This window comes from Clavelina lepadiformis, chromosome 5 (genome assembly GCF_947623445.1).
Source record: "Clavelina lepadiformis chromosome 5, kaClaLepa1.1, whole genome shotgun sequence".
In the NCBI taxonomy this organism is placed as follows: Eukaryota; Metazoa; Chordata; class Ascidiacea; order Aplousobranchia; family Clavelinidae; genus Clavelina; species Clavelina lepadiformis.
Window position 1 is genome coordinate 24465213 of NC_135244.1, and position 25031 is coordinate 24490243.

The window sequence follows — 25031 nt, forward strand, 5'->3', positions numbered from 1 at the left end:
GGTGGTACTTTGGTTTCTTGCAGTGGTCCATGTGGCATAGACTGAACTTGCTTGGGAATTTTTGCTTTTAACCGTTGGTTTCAGCGCATTGTGAATTGTTTTTTCATTTTGCTGGGGAGTGCGACAGAGCTTCACTGCAAAGTATAACTTCCATCAATAACTCGCTTGCTGACGCTTTTGTTCAGAGATTGTGGGTTGGTGGCGAAGTTCTCGAATGAATTGAATGTCACTTCCGGTCTGTATTTCTAAGCAGAATTCGCTAGCGCAGTTGTTCAGGTGTGCAACTGCTTGCCAAGTGCGTGCATATTTAAGCTGACACTTAGTCTAACAATGTAACAAAATTTCCAGTGGACTCGATAAATTTTCATCGGTTCTTATCGAAAATTGCTCAATCATATCATTTATGGCTGAATGGGTTGATGCTTGCTCATTCGTCACTCTTCAATGATTATAAACACTTTCCAAAGTTTTTCTTGTGATTTTTTTGCTGCTCTGATTAGCTCTATGTCTTTACTTCAAGTTTTGCTGGACTGCAGAGTATGGCCGTTTTCAGCAAGATCTTGCGTGTGCCAAATAACCAAATATGAGAAGTTTAGGTGTTCAAAAATACTCAAACGCAACCACACAGTAATATACAAGGTTGGCCTTGTTCAATCTTTGAATCAAGTGCATGTGTAGAAGTTTGTCCACGCCATTGTTTGCAAAATTGTGCGCCTTAATATACGACGCTGAAGCTGGTGAAAAGCATTATTGGATGGTCCTAGCCTATGCCAAACTCTGCAGTCGGGTGTTTTGTGCGAAGTGGAAAGCAAGCACCGGTAGCTAATATACATTTTCCTGAATGAAATCGCAGATTAGGGAGTGAGTTTAGGCTATTTATTTCGCCCCAAACTAATGCAGCTTACACAATGTCAAGTGTGCAAAAAGTTCAAGCCAATTAATTTATTTTGGGTTTAGAGCTACCAGGAAATACAGACCAGCATGCCACATCCTCTTGCTCATGTAGCTTTCATGTCCAAATGATGCGACTTTTTATTTTTAAAAATTTGTGCAGCAACAACGCCCATGCTGTGCTGCATAACCGGCACGATTTGCAATCTTTATTCTCAGAAACCTTTTGCAATCTATACTCACAATTATTGATGTTGCTTGAAGTTTTCGTTTTTTGTGATCTTGCTCAAACTAGGAAGGGTTTAACCTGATCACGAACCAATTCGCAAATTGGAATTGTTCCAGAATGTTTTTAGATTTATGTTTTGTTCAAGTTATTAGGTTGAGATTGTTTGACTAGGGCCCATACATTGAATTATTTTGCGACTCAAACCCAATATGCCCAGCCATAGATTCAAGTCTTATATAGTGCATCTGACAAATTTACCAATAAATGACTTTTATTTAATTTTGCTGCTCACCAAGACATGCTGCCACATTATACACTGGATAGAGAAAATGCCAATAAAATTGTCCATGAATGACATACCAAAGTTTTATATAAAGTCAAAAAAAGATTTGTTTTTCATTTGTTACCCCCAGAACTTAATTTATAACCACATGGAGAGCCATTTATTCTAGTCACTGCATCCCTGTGAAGTAGCAGCTGTTTGTGCATCAGCGCTTTCCCTGCTCTAGATGTTGCCCTATTAAATGCTGCACGTTTCCAGTGTTCATTGGTCAGCCCCCATATGGGATTTTCTTACAATGATAGGTCTCAGGCATGTTTTGTGGATAATGTGTTGCTTGATGATGTACCAGTGGCTCTTAAAACTGGCTTTAGTGGGTCGCTCTCCTGCGGGGATCAAAAAAGAACAATGGGTTTTGTTTGGTTCTGAATTTTAACGAAGGAGTTGGTGAATGCTTGCACCAAGCTCGTGGTGTTCGGCAATATCCTTTAAAGTTGGCTGACGTTAGGTGTTGTAATTGTTTTGTATTGTTTATTTTTCGCCATTAACTGTGCGGGGCGAAAGTTACGATGCTAACCGTGGTAGTTGTTAAGGAGTAGGAAAAAGTGGCAAAGCCCAAGGGCTTAAAACATGCAAGATAGCAATAATAGAATTGTGCTATAAGATGGTATGACAAAATATGCACATTCTAGAATAACGACTCCTTAAAACCATCGCAAAAGATTAGATTCATATTTTCAAATTTTTATGAATGCCAGGAGCTGCTTGGTAATTACAAATCTCATTGACACGCAGTCAGTCATGTTGAAAAGTTGCAAAACCAAGCACTGTGCTTTCAGTCGTTTCGAATTAAATCACATCGTGTCAATTTGCCAACCTTTACCTTGTACTTGGTCCCGTTGCTGCCCCATTGTAAAGGTGAATATAAAGCACTGCTGGGGCTTAGTCTTTGGAAGGAATCATTTTGTGGTTGTTAAATATTCTGTGTTTCCTGGTTTTATGTCGTTCATTTGTGGCTGATTTTCGTATGATATTTTGATTTTCTTTGCAAGCAATCGTAAATTGTTTGCAGCGATTTACTTTTAAGCCGACAACTTTGATCGATAGTAACACCGCGACACTCTTATGTTGATGTCAGAGAGCACAGTGTTGTGTCTATGTTCAAAAAAATGTGATGTCAGTAAACATGTGAAAACGCAGGTCCTGTCCATGTAGCACTCATGGGAAAGCGTGCTGCTGAAATGCTTAATTCCCCTTCACTATCTGCTCTACAATCACCTTGTTATCAGTCAAACCCAAATACAGCAAATGCAATTTTCGCTTGTGTTCTGGTTCAAATTTTTTGTAATATTGGGAATTAAGTTGATTTAATTTCATTTTTTTTTTTTTGAGGTTGAACTTAAACAAAACAACCGTTCTCATGATCAGTCGGGCGTATCCGGACAGAAATTGTCCGTTTGTTGTCGGCAATCGGAAGTTTATCAACAATCCTGTCCATAATGGTCATTATCGGGGAAATCACCGGAGCCCGATGATGCGGAACGATGAAAGGCGAAGGTGAGTCATCTCTGTTCACTTTGGTTGCATCTTATTATTTAAACCCATTTGAACCCGCGGTGTTCAGGGATGAGCGGCCAGGGCAGGGCAAGAGGGGACGGGATTTCCCCTCTTCCTTGAATCAATCCTCGAGGAATGAACGATCTGATTTTGACCACAAAAGAAATTTTGCTCACTATGGCGACCCATCATTTCCGAATCGCCACGGCAACTACCAATCACAGCAGGGCGGGATGCCGCGAGTCCCTGCCAGGCAACCCCCAACTTGGAAGAATGATCCTCGGCAAACAATCGGGGTGATGAGGAGGCAATCATGTGCAGACCCCAGAAAGAAATCACCCATTTCATCCCCCCCACCTTCACAGGAAAGGAGCCAGCACGGGGGAAAACCCCCCCATTTACACGTGTCGACGTCAGAAGCGACCCAGGTGAATGGTTTGCTTCCCGCCTCGACCAACATGAGAGAAGATAAAGAAGATTTTGATGAGAATTTGCCGGAGTTTGATGATCTGGGATCTGATTGGTCAGTCTCATTCACTATTTCTACCACGACTTAATCTTGCTGTAATTTATTGCTCCCAGCAATGTGATAAAGAAGCTGCGTAAATATACTTGCAACAATTTACTGTTGAGATTTCATTGGAACAGTTGAATTTCTTCGAAAGTCAAAGTTAAATATTAAATTTTGTTTATTAAAATATTTTTTAAAGTGAATCTGACCTTGCTGCAAACTCTTCTTGGCTGGATGTGGACCTGGACAGATTTGAGCGAGATTACATCGACGTTGAGGAACCTTCCGCTTCAAATTCCCCGAAGCTCAACGCAAAAAGGTTGAAAATAAGATGCGATTTTAAGCAAGAATTGTAGCAAATTTGCCGTCATGAGAATTTTGTTCCAGAACAATTGCTCGGTCAAGTGTGGGAGGTAGGAGGAATCATTCAGCGTCGTTCTCTCCGCAGGAAAGTTCGAATGGTGAGGCACTAATTTGGCACTAACTTGTTCTCAGCATTCAAATAAAATCAGAATTCTGTCAGACACCCCGGTCTCAACATCCGCCCCACGCACCTCGGTTGCCGGTAGCGATGCAAACTTCTCGTACTTTTCTCAAATACTGGATTGTGAGGTTGTGACTAAATCACCTGGGTCTGGTCGAGTGAAAGATTCATCGAGTCACGAGCAAAGTGAAGAAGCGAGCGGCCAGAATCGAAATGACTTGATGCAGGAGGTTTGTGGATGAGATCGACTTTCTTCAGTTTTCTTCTGACTTTGAATCTTCATTTTAGGTGAAGTCAGAGAGGTTGTCTCCTGATGTTGCTGCAATAAAACAGCACAAAAGTTATAAAACCAGTAAGAGTCATAAAAAGTTGAGCTCATGGAGGAAGAAGAAATCAAAGTGTCAGAAACGTTGCTTCATCGGCGTAAAAGAAGAAAGTGAGTTGGAAACCCGCTCTAGCAGCGACACCCAACCCGCGCCCCCTGGGACTTCCCCAGCAAAAAGTAACACGACATCACAATCATCGGTAAACTCAAAACTTTGCAGTCCGGCGAGGCGTGAGAAGTATGGCGGCCAGAGCACACCAGGTGGTGCGGGGAGTGAGCACATGAAGGAGACAATCGAGACTCCTAAGAGCCCCGTGAAGTCCCCAACAAACGAGAAACGAAGCAGACAAGATGAGGAAGGCGCTTGCTTAATCCAAGATCTTTCAACTAAGAATAAGGAAGCTTCTGAGCCAACCAGAAGAGATCCTGACAAGTTAAAGAGATTGCCGGTTGAAGGTCGTCATGGCAACACAAACACGCTTTCCCCAATCATCAAGTCGAGGGAAGCAGAGCAGAGGAGAGTTGATCCAGACAAGCCCAGTGATGATGTCATGATAAAGGAACTCATCTCGGAGCAACGGAGGTGTTTAAGCCAGGGAAGATTGGAGAAATGTGATGTTGATGTTCCCATGGCAATGACTCGTGCGGCAAACCAAAATGAATTTCATCGATCGCAATCTCTTCAATGTGAAAATCAGCAAGTGGCTGGAAATGTTGAGTCGTCCGTTGTGGGAAAGCTTCCGCGTGATGACATTTCTGACGGTGAGCTTGTATCCAATGACGAGGAACCAAGCAATAACTTCCAAGCAAGCAAGCTTAACGGTAACAAACACAGTGTAGTGTGTTTTGTTAGAAGATTTTTGGTTGGTTTAGGCTGTGATTACAGCACTTTAGTTATATATTTTCCCACATGCATTGCGTCAAAGTGGCATAGCACAGCACAATACGATAACACACAAGCACAGATTTGAACTTTTTATCATATATTAGCAGGACGCCATTTTGTAATCGAAATCTGTCTTTGCTAGTTCCACGAAATTTTTACTTGCCATAGCATGAAACATAGTTTTAACTTGCACTGAAACGATATTAAACCTGTAACGTGTAACATGTTGTAACGGCTTTTCTCCACTTAAGTTGGAGGTTTTCCTTGGAGCAAACCATTTTGTGGCAGGATGTCAGGGCCAATGAGAGCGATACAACTGCGCTGTGCCCCGCCCTGCTTAGCTTTTATTTGACGCAAATCACTGTTATTTCACACTTAGTACTCAAAAGAGAATGTTTTGGTGAAAATATCTCACAAAGCAAAGCTTTGATGGGAGCTGATTTGCAACGAGTTAAAATTGTTTTATATTATTATTATCTTACTACATTAGACCTTTATAAGTGATTTAAAATTGTCGAGAAGTCTTGCTGTCGGCCCTTGCATTGGGTCCGGCTCTGCAGGATGAGCAAGTCCCGTCTGCTGATTAGTTGATGCAGAGTTTAATGAGCATCTTGTTGTGCTGCAGAGTTGGAGGCGCTGGACAAGGAGTACGAGCTCCTGGACCTCTATGCCCCGGATGAGGATTGCGTGTCTCTCTACAGCAACGCCAGGTTGGTAGATTCTTCATCTTTCTGCGTGTTGTTTATTTGATGAACTTGTGTCTTTGATCAGGATCACGAGGAGGAAGAAGAGCACTCAGTCGGCAGGAGAGAGAAGAGTTGTGAGTATCATCCCGCTCCAATCGTGAGCTTAAATATTTCTGAATCGTCTCATTGTCTGTTACTTGGAGCAGATTCCAGCAAGCTCAGATGCGGAGATCTTGGCCGGTTCAAACGACAACGAGATATCAGTTCGGGTCAGGACTGACTTTTCCAGTTTGAGTGTAATTCTGCAAACTAGATTGCAAAGCCTGACCTTTGTTGTCTGCTTTGATTCATTTTTATGAATGTTGTTGGGTGCCAGTGGAACGGAGCTGTAGCCTCCTTGCACTAAATCTGATTAATTCTTACGGACCACCAGAATGACGTTTTTTTATTTTTAGAGATCGGTTGATTTGATAAACATGCTGCTTGATTATCACTGCTCGTCACAGACTGCGATGGCTGTGGAGACCTTCCTCCAACTTTTTCTTCATCATAAACCAGCCGTGTTCGATGCTAAAGTCTTTGCCACAGCTCAGAGGTACGAAGCTTATTTCATGTCAACTTCGCTCCTCATCAAACTTATCGTTCCAGGCTCAGTCTGCAGCTGTTGGAGTTTAATAAGATGTCGTATCTGCAAAAGCTGGTACGTCTGACTCTCAGTATGAAGATCTTCCTGGATGAGGGAGTCCTCGACAAGCTCTTCCAGCATCTTCACCAGCAGAAGGACTCTCAAACTCTTCAACAACTTGTCGACAAGGTTCAAAGAGGTTCACATTGTCTTGTGTCGTTGGAGTAATTCATGTCTCTACTGAATTTGCAGGTTAGAAAATGCGATTTAGGAGACGGCAACCCTGTTTACGGCCTTGTACGGAAGTGGTCGTCAAACATCCGTCACCATAGAAACAATGCTGGTCAGATAAACAAACGCTTGTCTTCTCCCCCGCCCGGGAAAGACGCTCCAAGAAAGGAATTTCCCACAAGTATTATGAGCCAGAAGCAGCCGGCCAGTTCGAGACGAGTTTCATTTCATCAACATCTGACTGATAGTCGTCCAGTAGAGGGCAGCAGTGCACGCTTTGGCAGCAATCAACGAGGAGAAAAGCACAAGGCGAACCGATCAGATCGTCACGAGCGCTACGGCGACAGAAATCTCAAGCCCCCTAGTGATGAAAACCATTGTCCAATAAGAGCTGGGAACAGGTTTGAAATGAATAGTCGTCATGACAACCAGCCATCGAAGTCAGCTTTGCTCAAGACTCCGTCGCACTCGCAGGTGAAGATTGCAATTGAGTCATAATGGGTCATTGTTGTCGAATAAACTTTAAACCAAATTTACTTCAGGCTACCCTGTCACATTACTGCCGCATGGTGTTTGACTCAATTTATTATATCTATGTTTCTGAAGTAATTTGCTCTAGTTCTTAGATATCTTACATCGCAAACTTCCGATGTCTTTTGTTTTCACTCAAATACTATTTCATATTTCAGGCTTCTGGCCTCACAAAGGCTCCTTCCGCTGATGACATCGCTGAACAAAACTTGGCCGCGCAGATCAAGGTGCGTTGATCTTCATGAAAGGTATTGTTCGAAATATGTGAGAGTATGACTCTGCAGAATGCCGCTTGCTGCCGGGATTGGAGCGCGTTGGGCCGGAGGTTTGGGGAGTTGATTGGAGTGATCGGCTCGCAGATGATCGAGGACAAACTTTTGACTGCTTTTGTGGATCTGCTCACACTGAAATCTAATGAGAATGCGGCAATATTCGGCCAATTCTGCGATGCTGCAAAGTTCTTGGTCAAGCACACTTGTAAGTGATGGAGGCTGCCTGCAGCCAAGTTGCACTGATCATATGTTTTGACCATTCAGGTCCCGAGGAATTTGACGTCCTGATGATCTGTTCGACTCGAATTGCATTGACCATAATAAAGAACGGGAGCAAGGATCTGGTGAGAACCACTTTCATGCTCAACTCATTCCTATCTTCAACACTGCTGTGTGTTTAGGCTTATGGCTTGGTCATGTACCTATGGGAAGATCACCTTGATTATTTGACTCTGACTTCGTTGAACGATAAAAGCTCCTCTCCACTGACACCTTGTGACAATGTGATGACGTTTATATTGGCGTGCATGCACAAGAACGACTGCAAGACTGCCGCCCGCCTTGCACAAAGTAAGATGTCTGTGTTTACCCCTGGTTGTGGTTGGTGGCCCAGCACAGCAATCATGAGGAGACTTGGCATCATCCTCGTCTCTTGTCAGATTATGTTTGGTCGTGAGAAAGTTGGATAACTTTGCTGTTACTTGAAATATTCAACTTAAACGAACGATTGCGTGCAAATATTTCTCGTCTGTTCATTTTGACTTGGAGCTCACTACTCCAGCCCATCAGATATTAACAAGGAGTTATTTCGTCGCAGGGTTCTTCGTTGAAAAGCATTGTGATGTCAGCGGACCCCGGCAAGGACAGGCGCTGAGTCATCTTCTTGAGTTGGTGACTCGACACTGTGTGCTGCAAAACCACCTCGATCTCGGAGTCTGCTGCATCCAGGCCATGCCGAGGAACTACGCAAGTGGTGAGTCCACTTCTCTCTCCTCCCATCTTCCATCCTCATCTTTCTGCCGCATCCTGCAGGCTCGGAAGTCCCGTTGCTTCAGGAGATTCTTCGAACCATCCTACGCCAGGAGTTTGTTGGCGATAATACTGCTGAGTCACTCAAAACTCTTGCGGAACAAATGCTGAGTCGCCTTCTTCTCTCCTCTCTGCGGCTGATCATCAACGAATCTCCGCTGAATAAAAGTGTCCTTAGTCTATTTGAATGTGAGTTGTCTTATTATTATCGTTGTACACATGTGTTATAATGCGTCTATGTTGTCAGATCTTGAAAGCAAAGGAATCTACAAATTTCCACTGACAGCTCGCTCACCCCACCTGGTGGTCATACCATACACAATGGGCCAGGTTGAGATGTCCATGGCGCTTTTCAGGTCAGTCACGCGGTGAGTTGTTGCCATGGTTACTAGTAAGCGGCTTGAAATTTCAGACACCTGACAGAGCTCTCCCTGTTGCTGTTCGAGCTCGGTGAGAAGCTGCTCGACAAACCTCTCCGCGTCATTCTCTCCTGGAACATCGGATGCCTCACCCAACTATGCACAGCTCACTCCAAGGTGGGTCGATTGTGACGTCATCAATGCTCAAATGTGACCGTGATTTTCTCCAGGACTTGTACCAAGAAGCGAGCAGCAGGTTGTTGGAAACTTTTGACACTCTGATGAAGCCCCCCCTCGCCCTGCAGTACCAGGATGACGTCACAAAGACAAGGGTTAGTTGTGCGGGTGCGTTGTGCTCAGTAGCGTCATCTGGCGGTTGAATAATTTGCAGGAGATGAGATTCAACCTGAGCAGTTCGTCGGTGAGAAAGTGGCTTCTGCTCAACACCAACTACAGAGAAGAATCGTCCGCAGGTGATTTGAGTTGTTAATTTGTCATTGTGTTGATTGATTAATTGATTGATTGATTGTCACGGAACAGGTGTAAGGATGAGAAAGCGCGTCAGTCAGGTGTCAATTGACTCTTTGCGAAGTTCCGTGACCGAAGTCCTCAATAGTCACGTGAGGTAAGTTGTGCAAATACGATTATGACGTCAATTAGTGAGCGCCTTCCAATGTTTTTGTAGAGAGGAGCGGGGTCATTCGGGTGCGCAGAAGTCACGTCAGATCAATTCAAGAAAAGCCCGAAGTAGAAATATGGGATGACGCTTTAAATTGTGTTTATGACGACACAACGATACCATTTTGACATTCAACCGCATCATGTATTTTTTGTTCATTATTAATATTTTCGTTTCAAAAAATTTCGTTTCAATTCGAATCACCTTTCTTGCTTCTTCATTTCAATGATGTCATCGCACAAACGACCTAATAAATACTATTTGTCGTTCAGTGGCGTCATCGGTGTATGGTAGGGCAAAGAGATTTAAACACATGAGTAGAAATTTCTCTTTTGCGCATGACGTCATTTTTGTTTCTTTTATTCTCTTGGAGCATATTCTACTTTCAACACGGTCACGGTTCACTACATAACAATAAACATGCAGACGACGACAATGATTTTCAGATCTGTTTGCTGCTGGAACAGATTAGACTTATTGTTACGGTGCAGATGTTGGGATCCAATAGTTGTTAATTTTAATTGAAATTAATTAGTGAAATCAGGTGATAGTTTTAGGTTCAGCAATTAACTTAGTTTCAGTTCCTTGAACTGATAATGCTGTTGTTTTGTATCAAGGCATGGCTTAGCCTAGCCTACTTGAGTTGCGCGGGCAGATTTTTTCGTTCCCCACATTTCTCTTCGACCAGGCAATTAGCAACTAAAACTCATTAGTAGGGCCATTTTTATTTTGACCTAAAAAAATTTTTTTTTGACTTTATTTTTATCAAATTTTGACTTTATTTTGACCTAACGAAATTGCTTATTTGTAGAGGCCACAGTTCTTCCTCCAGTTACCCAAACATAACATTTTGTCGATTTCAGACCCAAACGTAATATTTTGTCGAAAAGTCAAGGTGTTTTATGGATTATAAAAAGTGCGTCGTGTTTTTTGGCGATAGATTTAGGTAGCTTGTGTTATTTTGTCCTTGTGAAAAAGGCACTTTGCCTCGATTTTCTCCGCATGGAAAATTCTAATAAACAGCAGATTAAACAATTAATCAGAAAAATCTCGACAAATCTGTCTAACTTTTGCTGAAGACGATTTAGCTTGCTTAGGCATTTTTGTAGCCTAATACGGAATGTTAGTAGGCTATTCCTAAAATCCAAACTGTTGATCTTCGAAAAGACCACGTTTATGAAGAGGAAGTGTTTTGTAAGAATTATTTAAATACGCAACAATGAATAAACAATGGACAATTTGCGATAAAAGTTACTGCTGATCCAAGTGGGCATTGTGACTTATTTCCTGTTTTTATGTGTTAATATGGTTTAATTGTGTCGCAGTTCCTGATTTACAATGCTTCCACGAGGATTTTTACAAAAATTACTCTCAAAAAACACAAAAACTTTGTCAAAAGCCATAATTTGACAAATTTTGACTTTATTGAAAATTTTGACTTTATTTTGACCTATAAACTTCTTAGTAACAATCCCCTAGGTGCTGAAAACAACTTTATTCTTTGATTCGTGGTCAGACGAGGTCCTTAAAAAATTTTGACTTTATTGACTTTTGCGGGCCCTACTCATTAGTATAGGCCTGTAATGAAATGATTGTTTATCGTTCCTTAGCCTGTAAGGACGATCACTTCAATTACAATGTTTGTCTGTAGAATTGCTTAATGTCCTCGAAGTGAAATGAGTCTCAGGTCGTTGTTTCGCTTCTCTTAATCTTAGAATCAATTGTACACCATGACAACTGTATAATCTGGTTATATTGAAGCTTCATTGAACGAATAAATCAAGATAGAACATTGTGACAGCAACAGCACAAAGACATGTTGCGGCGTTGAACCTAGAAACCAAAAAAGACTGAATAAATCAAAATGCACACACAGTAAGTACGAAGCAATCGATTACGTCACGCAGTGTTATGCTTCGCTGATTCGATAGACGAGAATTCTATGTCGTACACAATTTTATATTACATTAATTGATATATTTATCACAGGCCTTATGTTGCAGGTGTCGTGTCATTAAAATAGGCTACTGAAAGTCTGATTTCAGATCTTGTTATTGTGGTGCAGTTGTTGGGATCTAATGGATGTCAATTTGAAGTTAATTATTGAAATAGATTGCGACCCAGAAGACGATGCAGCAAACTTCATGTAAGATACGATATGCCTGTAATGAAATGATTGGTTATCGTTCCTTATCCTGTAAGGGCGACAACTTCAATTACAATGTTTCTCTGTTGAACTGTTTATTGTCCTCGAAGTAAATGAGCCTCAAGGTAGTTGTTTCGCTTTTCTTAATCTTAGAATTAATTGTACACCTCGACAACTTTATATTCTGATTATATTGAAGTTTCTTTGAACGAATAAATCAAGATAAAACATTGTGACAGCAACAGCATAAAGACATGTTGCGGCGTTGAACGTAATAGCCAAAAAGACTGAATAAATCAAAATGCACACACAGTAAGCACGAAGCAATCGATTACGTCACGCAGTGTTATGCTTCGCTGATTCGATAGACGAGAATTCTATGTTTTACATAATTTTATATTACATTAATTGATATAATTATCACATGCCTATTAATCAATTAGCCAACTGCTGTTGAGCTTGTCCTGTATGGCGGTCACCCAGAGCGTACGTTCTCGCCAATTTATAATAAACAGCCAAGCAAAACAACAAATTAATGTAAGTCGTAACGAATATTTGAAGAAATACTGTACTGATATATTGGTGTCATTTAATCTGATAATGAAGATATTTATTTGCAGATGTGGACAATGTTTGCATAACTGCACAAGTAATGAAACTTTGCTGGCTCATCAAAAAACTGCTCACGGTATATTTGTTTGAAACTTATTTCATTTGGAGCTCTATCATTGGCAGATTACGATTAAAAAAATCAAACAAACTTAATTTTACACTTGTCTTGCAGAATATTCTTGCAATAATGTTACAAAAGAAAAGCTGATGGAATGGTGGGAAACAGTGGGTGGCGTTAAAACAGATCTAACTGCAGATGCGGTTAACTATTTTATGAAGCTATTTTCTTCGTACAGTTCACCGGATGAAATGTTTCAGAAATTCTCCTGTGATGGAATTACGTGCATCCCATCACTATTTTTCTTGCCAAGAAAATTGTCATTGTGTTTAACACGAAAATTGTTTGATGTATTTTTATCACACGTTACCACTGTTGCACACAACAAAAAGGGGAAACACTTGACATTACACAAGTTAACCCGAGACGAAGAATTCATAATTCAGTACATAGGTGGTTATATTTTATATAATTCTTCATAGGCACTTTTACTTTTAGCAGCTAGACTCAAACAGAACCTATAAAGAAAATTGCAAGGGTTGATATTAGCACGCTTTTACAAAATAAACAAAAAATTGGGGTCAACTGAACTTAAAACATGTTGATATCTTTACACCAATTACTTCAGTAGTTTATTACTCAAGGAGACCTAAACCTACTTTATTAACTCAGGGTGATATCTTTCCCCATTTGTTTTCATACTATTTAGCTTTTGCTGCTCTTTCCAAAAGATTGAGTAGAAGTTATCAATTTTATCCTTATCTTGAGCTAAAAAAAATGTATGATATTTACGTAAACTTCACAAAAACACATGACACAAAAATGACTCAGTTATATGTATTGTGTAGGTGCATCACATTACATTTGTAGCTTCATTAGAATAGTTATAAGTAACATATTCTGGATTACCAGCTTTGTAATCGGTATGATACCTGCTTTAACAATGGCTGTCATGTCATCTGACATAATTTTATCTACCTCCACTTGCACCGTATCATCAGCTAACAGAATACAACAAATAAACTTGAGATACAACTTGAGCGTGGTGCTTTCCAGCCATAATAGCATATCCTTAATGACATGTCATATAATACTCCAATCGAGTATTTAGTTTGATCACAGCCATCATAAAAAGAAAAAACAACATTTTTGTTTTCAAATGACCTCTGCCAACCTTCCGGCAAGCGAGCAGATTTCAAGGATGCAACAGATTTGAAATGTACTTTTGTTTCAAAGACACGCTTCTTCGGCGGCTTTCTTGAATGTACCTGCGCCAAAGTCAGCTTAGGCAAAGACAAAGTGGGAACTGCTCCTTCACGGGAACCCTCTGCAAAAAAACTCTTATTTGTGCATACATGAACATTTTCAATTTTGATACTTGTAATGGTACATACATTAATCTGAAACCACAGTGAAGGTTTGCACTAATAGCTTGTTACAGATGCAGTGTTATGCTGTGCTCACTCGCTAGTAAATTTTATGAAATTCTGCATCAAACCATCTCATGGAAAACAAACACTGCATCAAACGCTAGACATGGCATTACATTACATATCTTTCCTCAATACACTAGCTACACTACATATAAGTGTATGTAAAACAAATTTTACTTAAAAAAATGTCAGATCTTTCAAAATGCACTTCACACATTTTCACAGCATCTCGAGCAAATAGGTTTTTTATGTGCTCGTCGCTTCTGCAAGCCAGCACGATACACTCCAACCTTTCTGCCCAGCTTTCCTTCTCCTTTTTTACAAATTTTCTCGAAGGTATCTTAAAGAGAGTCACGGCAGGTGACCTGGTAAACAGCACAAGTTTGCCATTATTTCAGACTATTTAGCTTATTTCAATAACTCAAAACCTGCAACATAAGACCTGTACTAATGAGTCTTAATCTGTAAAGTTTTTATTCTGCGCATGCAGCGTAATTTTATGCGCAGATGAAACAATACAATATAACTCGGTCTATCTAAATTTTTCATCCATTCATTTTATTTTTCACCTTAAATGTGGTGAACGAAAAAATCTTCCCGCGCAACTCAAGTAGGCTAGGCTAAGCCATGCCTTGATACAAAACAGCAGCATTATCAGTTCAAGGAACTGAAACTAAGTTAATTGCTGAACCTAAAACTATCACCTGATTTCACTAATTAATTTCAATTAAATTTAACACCTATTGGATCCCAACATCTGCACCGTAACAATAAGTCTAATCTGTTCCAGAAGCAAACGGATCTGAAAATCTTTATCGTCGTCCGCATCTTTATTGTTATGTAGTGAACCGTGACCGTGTCGAAAGTAGAATATGCTCCAAGAGAATAAAAGAAAGAAAAATGACGTCATGCGCAAAAGAGAAGTTTCTACTCATGTGTTTAAATCTCTTTGGGTAGGGTTACCATATTTGATAATGTGCAATCCATAACAAGTTTACCTCAGTTGCTTTGACCAACTTTAGAATATTACCAAAGTACATTGCCGCCATTGCTTTTTTGTGAAAGAAGGATAAACACGAAACAATACAAAAACAGCAAAGAAATGTTGCATTGCAATACACGAATGCAAGTTTTCTTCTATACAGTAACATTAATGAAAACATAAATTAGCACAAAATACGCTCTAAAGTAATGAACGTATAACAGTTCATGAATAATACTCTACTCTTCCTCATACCAATCGTTCTTTTTCGAAGATCTGATTTTTTCAACAAGCTCTCGTTGGACTTCAAAAACACATAAAATTCTCCACAAGACGTGCTTTGTACTGAAGTGTTAAAATTCCTTTCATTCTCTGCATGGTCATCTTATCTCTTTCTTAAAAATCTTATCTTAAAAGGTAGTAAACAAAGTATGTCATAAACGAGTTGCAGACAGATTTAAAGCAGACAGTTTTGACGAGCTGAGAATGTTCGCGACCTAGAAAAAGTTTGAACAAAAGTGGTAACCTAGAAAAACTGGGACTAAAATACAATTTAAAAAAATCCCAAACATCTTAAGTAGGCTACATTTTAGCATTTCTCCCTGACGCAGATTTGAACACTCAATTCTCTGACATGTCAGGGAAAATCCTGACGTATGGCAACCCTAGTGTATGGTCACTGTTCTTAGCGTGGTGCGCATGTAGAATATGACTGGTGGCAGAATTGGTCTCAAAAGTCTAAATCATGAATAATGCTCGAGGTGTCTGGGGTCACCAATGTGGCGTTCTAATATTGTAGCAACATTTGCTTACGGTCTGAAGTTATTGGTGAAATCTGACTCCAAACAGAAACAAGTTAAAGTCGTGGTTTGCTCATTGAACACACCCCGTATTAGCCTGTAATGGAAGGGTTGTATATGGTTGTTGGACTTGATAGCTTGACCCACTTCACTACAATGTTTGCTTGTTGAAATGTTTTTTGCGAGTGATGATATATGAGTCTCATAAGGTCGTTGTATCTCACCCTCAGACTTAATTGTTCACCTTAACGGCTTATTGTCTTGAGAAGATGACAACAAAGTTGTCTAACTTGATACTGAACTTCTTCAAATTGAATTCAACAATGGTTACACAGGTATGACAACTGTATAAACTGATTATATTGAACCTTCTTTGAACAATTCCTACATTTGAACAGAACATTGGCACAGCAACAGCATAAAAATCTCCATGTTACAGCGTTGATTGTAATAATAAGAAGGAATTGTAATGGAATGATTGGTTATTGTTGTTGAACTTGACTGTACCAGTCACTCCAATACAATCTTTGATTGTCTGAATGTTTATTGTCCTCGATATAATAAGCCTCAAGGTCGTTGTTTGCTTAATCAATCCTAGACTCGTTTGTTCAGCTAAAAGCTGATTGTCTTGTGAAGCCGACAAACAGAGTTGTCTAACTTAACACTGAGCTTATCTTAAGTTGTACTGTTCAGTAGTTTGCACAAATTTGTTGATTGTATAAACTGGTTATATTGTTTCTTCGTTCTGCGATTACAAGTTGATAGAACATTGGCACATCAAAAGCACTTCATTCAACAGTCAATGTAGTAGCATTTTGGGTTAACTATATTCAACTGCATTAAATTGCTGATTATTCCCAGACTTGTTACTTCGTACTGATATACGCTAACAAACTTATTTTCGACAAACTGAACGCTTGCGAGAAAGGCAAAAATATTACGTCACAACAATGGTACAGGAAATGATTGTGGCTCGTGTTACTCTTTGCTAAAACGACACATAAATATTAGAATTGTAAATCCTACATAATCTGTATATTTATTTTGGTTATTATCACAATATTATCACAGAATGAACAGCTGTGTATATCTCACGTAATATAGGCATGATATTTAATGCCACGACTTTAAACGATAAGCAGGAAATCATTGATACGTCATGTTATGCTTCGCTGATTCGATACTCGAAGACGAGAATTCTATATCTTAAACAATCTGTATATTAAAAATATCATCACAAGCCTTTCCCGTGTCAGGAAAAGTCGCCTCCGTTTAAAGTCTGGCCCATGTCCACAAACAAAAAACGCAAAATTGGGTTCCAGGCTTAGTCATGCACATTACAGCTAGACCAACAATTTACAGTTTTTCTACTCTAGCCGGGAGGAGAAACACTTTACACAGTGGTTCCCAACCTTTTTTGGTGTCGGGGCCGAATTTCAAACTTCAGAGTACGTATGGAGCCGCATGAAAACACTCCAGTAATTATAACGAAAATTTTAAAGCATGAAAGCATGTACCAACGAATAGCAACACTAACAAGAAAAATAACACAAATCACACAAATTTTGACCAATTTTTGAGTTTTTTTTGACAAGTCAAAAATAATTAATCGCCCTAATTATTACAAATAGATTTTTTGTATTTTTGTGGGATTTTCAGGGGTCAAGGAGAGCGGCATAAAGGCTAGCTTGGAGCCGCGTTCAGGAATTACTGCTTTACAGGGTCGTTTGCCATCAACACTGCGGCACTTCACAACAACTCCTCGATTCGGTACTTCCCCAATACTAACATACTTCTGTTGATTCAGAAGCTAAGAACCAGACCACCTGATATATTATAGATACAGTATATACCAAATTACCAACCTGATATATTCAATTAGTGGAAACACAAAAGTCAGTAAATGTTGAACTACTTTAGTTCTGGTGCTTTTGAACTGAAACTAAAGTAGTTATAAAGTGCCATAAAACTGCCAAAATTTCTTTTTTTTTGTTCAAACTGCGTAGGGAGATGTAGGTTTTTTTTAGGTGTGCTGGTAGGGTTAATTTCTTTTTTTGAGTGGCAACACTGCCACCCAGGCACCACCGGTAACTATTGAGCAGAAAAATGGTTATTCGATAAGTAGTTTGCTTTACTCAAGTAGGTGAAACGGGTCTAATATACAAGTGCACAAACAGATGACATCATGATTCGAGTAGCTGGTGTCTAGCATACAAAGTCATCCTGCGATTGTGCGCTTGTATACTACAAGTAATTTATTACCTCTTGACACGATTTTTAATTCTATTTAATTTTCCGGCGTGGCCATACTGGAGAAAATGCTTAATTGCAGTTATAACGATTGATGGTGTTGTAGTTGAACACGCTATGACGTTTTATGTTGCCTAGTCGTATTTGACGTAATTATGATGTCACTAGGCCTATGACTTATTACGCCTTAAGCAGTGTCCACAAATCGTCACATTGAATAGCTGTCTTTGATTTGGCTATCTTATTTGTCGGCTGATGAGTCTCTCTCTTCTGACCATGAAAGTTGATTGCTCCGTTTATATCAATATGTAAATACAGTACAATCTAACGCAGACTTACTTATCGATTAGATTGCTTTCAAAGAAATGAACACAACAGCAGCAAACAGAATAACTTTTATTTACAGCTTCCAGTCGCCGTATACTATAATCGAGGTAATCAAGTTTGCCTTGAATGCACTCGGTACACTGCATAAAAATTAACGTTGCAGACCCGCAAATAATTGATTCCTTCCAGCATAAATCGCCTCTCTGATTGTTACTTAAGTTAGTTTTCGTGCTTTTTTTTCCAGTTCTCTATGTACTGTTGTTTTTTTTTTTTGAAAATGAAATGCGTCGCTTATTTGTGTGGTTACATAACTTCTTGATAATGTATAAATCTCATCCCAGAATCTTCTTTGATCAACTATCCATCTTTGTTTGTGATCACAAGATCTTCACATGATTGTTTATAACGCGGATGTTTTTCTAACGTGGGTTTATGACATACCATAAAGTCACGTGGTTATGGTTTAGTTGTCACAAGACCATAAAGTTGCAACACGTGGTTGATTGTGATCTCTGGTCTATCGATTATAAGTTTCCAAGATCGTGCACACTTTTCACAACCAGAAAGTTGTTTGTGCTGATTAAGTGTCCAATCCACAAACTTGGCATTTTGGCCGCGCTGATGTCATAAGGTTAGAGAGAGGCAAAGCTGAATATTGCAGTCAATGCAACCGACCCAAGTGTAGCGCCTATGCAAGGAATTGTTCATCTTTTCCACATTGAGTGTTGTCGGGTTTCATATTTTAACGTGGCCTCAGAGCTGTTTGGTAGACATTCACTTCACAATCCTATTTCATGTTGAATTATCTACAGATCCAGCTGAATTGTAAAACATAATTGTTTGTAAATTGTGACATCACAAAATAAGGTTATTGTGGAAGAATAGGAATGGTGGTAGAGATAGCTGTAGTTGGGGCCGGGGTGATTGGGTTATCGACGGCTTATAAACTCCAACAAGACATCAAGGATTGTCAGGTGAAATAAACCTCCGTGAATTCAAATGATTTTGCCGCAAACTGCTTGAATTTTTGGGCAGATTTTTTGAATTAGTAGAAACTATTTTTGTATAAACTATTCATGTTATTTTGAGTTATTTTTTATGCTTGCTTGTTTTTCACCGAAACTGACAACTTTCTGATTGATCCGCGATCTTTACGGAAGTTTTTAGACAAAACCTGTATGTATATATATAGTACTGGTACATATGATTATATATGGATGATTAGATCCAACCTTAACTCCAGGAAGATTGCGGATAAACTAGATTTTTGCATTTAATCAAGTTTAAATGAATGAGAATTTTCGAGAGTAGAAAATGTTAATCACCGATGGCTCTCACTGTGAGAACAATCCCAATGTATACTCAATTGACAAAGCATGCCACTAGCTTCAATAAACATCATATAATGAAGTTTATTGATAATTTACAGGTCAACAAAATTTCACTTTTTTTTAAACGATAAAGCAAGTATATATATTATTTGAGATGTATTTTTTGCTCTGATTCCGAATCTGCCTCTAATTTTCTTTAGCTCATCACATTTTCAAGATATTGTCAAATCAGTGTTTTCAGAAAAAAGCATTAAAAACAATACACAGCTATGACATTTGGCGCTTAAAAATGTTTAGCGTATGACTTTCTTTTCTACACATAACTGGGGTCATCACGATATAACATCCAGCATTGGTCCCCCATCATTCCCTCATTCCAAAAACCTTGGTAACGAACTTCCATAGCTTTAATGTCCTGGTGAAATCGTTCACCTTGTTCGTCATTAACTGCACCAAGGTTTTCTGAACAGAAGTTCAAGTGGGAGCGCAGACAACCCATTTTGAGAGACATGCAGCAACCCATTTTTCTGTAAGCGTCAAGCAAATCATCAACTCCTGCCTGAAAAGAAGGCGATTTCGCGTTTCCTAAAAAGTTAGCGCACAACTACTTGAATGCCTGCCAAGCACAAAATTCCAACCTCGACAATGATTTTTGAAAATGTGGATCCTTTAGCACTTCTCTTATTTGAGGGCCCACGAAGATTCCTTCTTTTAGTTTTGCTTGGCTTATGCCAGGAAACTTTTTGCAGAGAAATGCGAACCCATTATAATTGCACTTTCCATCGCTTTAACAAAATTCTTCATCAAACCCAGCTTGATATGGCAAGCAAGAGGATCTACTAGAGGAACGTTTTCGATGTTAGCCACTCCAGTTAAGTACGATTCTCTTACAGGCCAGTCTCTTCTGATATAATGCTCTTTGGTAGCACGGCTCTTCCACAAACACAGGAAGCAGCAGTGTTTCGTGAATCCTCCCTGCATTCCCATCAAGATATCAACGACTTTGAGGTCTCCGCAAATACTCCATTTGTAAGCATTGTACTGAATAGCTTCCTGAAGGACTTTGATGCTTTCATAACATTCTTTCAGATGAACGGAATGTGCTATAGGAATAGACGGTTTTATATTTCCATTGTGCAACAACACAGGTTTCAAACTTCTCTTTGAAGATTCAATGAAAAGTCGCCACTCATCAACAATGTGTGCTTCACCCAATTTTTGAAACAAGTCATTAATGTTGTGGCAGTAGCAAAGAGGTCCATCTACTGTGAATGCTGCGGCCAGGTCCAAGTTTCGCTTTTTGTAAAGACTTATTACTACGTCTTTCTCAAGCAAGTTGTTTTCTTCTAATTGCGATGCAAGCAGTTCTGACTTTTATTTGGAAAGAGACAGATCTCTTATAACTTAATAAGGTCGTTTAAACGTTTCTGGGAAAACAGAATTGGTTTTGAACTTTCTTCTGGTTCGTATTTGGACTCAGCAGAATTACTCGGATCTGTGGAACTCCCTTCAGCAGCACAATCTTCAACTTCATCAGAAATAGATTCAAGACCTCCATGAGGAGGAAGCGGAACAGGAAGTGAAGCATCATGTGGTGATGACATCATCATGCATCATGGTCTCCTCGCTGAATCTAAGTTGGGATTTCACTTAGTTTTTGAAGAAAACCCTTTTACATTGACGAGGCAAAAATAGCATTCTTGAATGTGGTCTTTTGGTTCTCGCCATATCATGGGAATAGCAAAAGGCAACGATGACGTTCGTTTGTGTTGTCAATTGTGTAAACCAGTTGAACAAGCTGTAGCCTACATATTTGATGTTGTGCCCACTTTTTATCTTAGTCTTCTAATGGGCAGCCTAAGTACAACTTGTACATCTTTTTGATATCTGAAGTGATACTTGAAGCAGTGAAAGCAGTAAAAAAATAGCTCAACAAGAAGTCTGTTGCAGACCAAATTAGAATTCCAAGGAAATTGTCGTTTGTTTAATGCTTAATGATTTCGAAGTGGGCCGCGGGTTTTGTTCGCACCGTCAAGGTGGGGCATTGCTAGTGTGACGTCATATTGACAGACAAAGTGTTCATACCTCATTTTAAAAACCGCTAGTGGGCACTAAAGAGTGTACGGATTTTAGGCCACGAAAATATGGTAACCCTATATTATAGCATAACAACTAAAAATTTGAAATGCAAATATCTCGAAAACCCGATGTGCCAGAAACAAAATTTTCGGAATCAGCGTCAAAAACCCTTCAAGAATCTTCGTTTAAAATTGGTTGTTGACCTGTGCAATGTTTACTTGGTGTGTTTCGAAGGTGAATGGTAATTTTGTCACAGATGAGCAGCCGAAGCGCCGTCGTCTGATTTTCAAATTTCCTTTTGTTGACTTTAGATTTTAGAATCTTGATCATTCTCACAAACGACCAAAGTTTGAAAGCTGGAAAGAAACAAATTTGCACAAATTTATCTGAATTTCCCCGAGATCTTGATTACGCTGTTCAAGCCCCATCGTACTCTGTGATGAATTTTGAATCAAAGCAAATTTGTTTGTGTTGTTGCAGGTCACTGTTTTCTACAAGGAGTGCTCTCCTGACACCACTGGCGATGTATCTGCCGGCTTCATCTATCCGTACATTTGCAGCGGGCACAAAGTAAATTACTGGTTTTCTGAAACTATGAAGTATTTTTCGGAAATCTACAAACTTCCAAATGCTTTTGAGATGGGTTGGTAGCGATTCAGCAAAATTATCAAATTTTATTCGTTGATTGAATAAATTTTATACATTTTGTCTAATTTCATGAACTCCAATAAATTTGTTGTTTGTTGTTTTGCACGAATTTAAAATAATTATGATAACAGCGACGCATTAAAGTGTTGATTGATTTCTATGGTTTGTGTCAAAATCTTTGTGAAGGAGTCCAACCACTTCATGGTTACATTTATGACGATGGTTTGCACGAAGATCTGAAGCAGATGTTTCCCTTTCATGCACCAATCACAGACAAGGAAAGGGATAGTTTAAACCTTGACCTTCAGCACAAAGTGACTACGTGGACATGTGACTGCGGTCTATACCTTCCGTGGTTGATGAAAAGAATAGCTGAACAAGGTAAACGGTCATAAGCTTGGTGCAACAATCAAAAGGATTGTTTGCACTCATTTTTTTGATGAGACTTTGCCTGGCTTGATACAGTCAATTCCCTTATAAGTATTTATCGTGGATAGGTGGGAAGCTGGTTCAGAAATGTGTGAGAAGTTTCGAGGAGTTACAAGATTTTGATGTGATAGTAAATTGTGCCGGAATGGGGGCAAAAAAATTGACCAACGACCCACTTTTGCATCCGGTTCGAGGACAAGTGAGTTAAAAATTTTGTTTTATTTTGAACCGAGCCAAAATCTACTTGTTGTGCAGGTCTTTGTGGTCAAGGCCCCTTGGGTGAAGGCGTTGTTCCTCACAAAGAGTGCTTATGTGCTCCCTCGCCTGGACACAGTAGTTCTTGGTGGCACTTCACAGAGAGGTTTGTCTCGTTTTTGACGGATTTGTCAGAGCGCGACTGTTACGAGGTTGTGACTTTGTTGGTCAGGTGACTACAACCTGGAAGTGGATCGAGTCGACAGCGCCAGGATCTGGGAGGAATGCTGCAGACTCTGTCCCAGTGTTGCTTATGCTGAGGTTGTTGCTGAACGTGTCGGGTTAAGACCATTCAGAGAATCAACAATAAGGTATTATTACATCATAACATGACTTGAAGCAGGCAATTGTGATCAACATTGAATGTTCTTCCTCATGCAAGGAGGCTTTCATGACATGGCTGGCTTACTTGCCTGGGAACAAACACAGCGAAAATAACTTTGAGTTGACTTTGCACAAAGCTATTTTCATCAATGCACAGGCTATTTACGAATCTTGAAATACTTCATAAAGAAAAAGAAAAACGCCATGATGAATATCTTGTTCATATAATTCTTTGCAGAGTTGAACTGGAAGAAGTGAAGTTGAATCAAAGAAATGTCCCAATCCTGCACAACTACGGCCACGGCGGTGGGGGGGTTTCCCTACACTGGGGCTGTGCCCTTGAATCGAGTGGAATACTTCAGAAGTTTTTAGACGAGAGGAGAGCTTTAAGCAAACTTTAAGGATAATATTTAACCTAATTTTTATCTCAGTAAATCGCTTTTGAGCAATCCCACTTTGCAAATCCCTATTCAAGCAATCTCAAGCCAAAGAATACTTGGAATTAAAAGATATTTTTCTTTTTAAGACCGAACAAAATGAAAAATTTTTTCATTTTTGGGAACTTTTTTCTCTCCAGCTTAAAATTTTGAAGGACGTGCCACAATTAAAGTCTTCTTAAACTTTGGGATGTGTTTTTCAAAAAGTTTCAAATTTAATCGCTATTTTTTTGGAAATTGGCAATTAACAATAATTTTTTGTATTAGCGGTGCGCTATATTCAGTGATTAAACACTTTCCAGCATTGTGTTACCTGATAAATTCATTTTCCCCTACTTTGGTAAAAAAGTCATTTATTGGATGGTTTTGCTAAATTTTGGTCCAAAGTTAAAAAATTGTGTTTTTTGATTTAAAAAATTTTATAATAGAAATCTTCAATTATGCAAAAAGCTTGCATTGAAAGTTAATAGAAGTTATTAAAACCGTGTATTAAAGAAGTTGTTGTAATTTTTAATTTCATCCTGTGACGATATATATGCAATCGTAATTTTTCAATTTCAGTATTATTCCATGCGCTGTTGATATATGCACACTGTACTGTTGCGAGATTTTATGCCGACGCTGCAATGAAATAGATTTTGAGCAAAAATTCTTTTGAATGGAAGAGATTTTATTAAATATACCTGGCTGTTGAGAGTCCATTCAGATTAAAGGGATGGTAAATGTGGATGCACCTAGACCCCTACGTAGGTAAATTCGAGACGCAAGTAGCGACAATTCTCTCTTCTGTATGAGTTTACTGCAAGCAATGTAAATTTTGGCCACGATCTCACCATGGTTATTGAAATGTTATATTACAATTGCATGAAAGAAATATATTTCAAGTTCACTACTTCAATTCACTACGGACACTATCTTCATAGCTTTATGACGTATTTGCAACAAGGAGATAAACAAACGGTTCCCGGAAACGTGTCTCGACTTTTTTCTTATAATAATTATTCTTTCTTTCATAATTCCTTCATTTGTTTGATAACTTTGTTTGTCATTAAAGTCTAGTTAGTAGCAGTTCTATCACATAGACAGCGCAGTAATTATTATAAGTTCTATGTTTTGGTTCGACATGAACGAAACGTATCCTCTGACTTATGTACTGTTAATGCATGAATGATATTGATTATTTGATGTCTATGTAAAACCATATGCCTTAATGTTACGCCTTGATCGTAAGATTTAATATTATTACCATTATCAGTACATTGCCAGCTCTGCAATAAAACAATACCAGTTCGATTAATGAACTGAGTGTTTGGCGACATTTAATGAAACAGTTTAGAAAGCGTGT

General features: G+C 39.2%; 2 protein-coding genes and 2 long non-coding RNA genes across 4 annotated transcripts; 3 read left to right on the plus strand and 1 right to left on the minus strand.

Annotated features, from left to right (window-relative positions):
- The first annotated feature begins 2792 nt into the window (after positions 1-2792).
- Positions 2793-9846, plus strand: LOC143460304 (uncharacterized). Its single transcript, XM_076957762.1, has 24 exons — positions 2793-2957; positions 3025-3480; positions 3668-3787; positions 3856-3929; positions 3992-4182; positions 4241-5099; positions 5789-5873; positions 5935-5983; positions 6056-6118; positions 6305-6444; positions 6498-6663; positions 6727-7179; positions 7395-7463; positions 7521-7713; positions 7773-7852; positions 7910-8078; positions 8326-8481; positions 8541-8726; positions 8785-8893; positions 8950-9073; positions 9127-9228; positions 9288-9369; positions 9437-9521; positions 9582-9846. Exons 1-24 carry the CDS (start codon positions 2821-2823, stop codon positions 9658-9660), a joined length of 4227 nt encoding a protein of 1408 aa, XP_076813877.1. The 5' UTR covers positions 2793-2820; the 3' UTR covers positions 9661-9846.
- A 2153-nt stretch (positions 9847-11999) lies between these two features.
- LOC143460172 (uncharacterized) lies at positions 12000-12623 on the plus strand. The gene is made up of 3 exons (XR_013117834.1): positions 12000-12258; positions 12342-12409; positions 12506-12623. It is a non-coding gene; the product is annotated as an uncharacterized LOC143460172 (long non-coding RNA).
- LOC143460171 (uncharacterized) lies at positions 12220-13401 on the minus strand. The gene is made up of 3 exons (XR_013117833.1): positions 13324-13401; positions 13051-13159; positions 12220-12909 (listed from the first exon to the last, which is right to left on the minus strand). It is a non-coding gene; the product is annotated as an uncharacterized LOC143460171 (long non-coding RNA).
- Positions 13402-18600: 5199 nt separating this feature from the next.
- On the plus strand, positions 18601-24337 carry LOC143461271 (D-aspartate oxidase-like). Its single transcript, XM_076959126.1, has 7 exons — positions 18601-19157; positions 22074-22236; positions 22428-22622; positions 22739-22869; positions 22926-23031; positions 23098-23236; positions 23488-24337. Exons 1-7 carry the CDS (start codon positions 19071-19073, stop codon positions 23648-23650), a joined length of 984 nt encoding a protein of 327 aa, XP_076815241.1. The 5' UTR covers positions 18601-19070; the 3' UTR covers positions 23651-24337.
- The last annotated feature ends 694 nt before the right edge of the window (positions 24338-25031 follow it).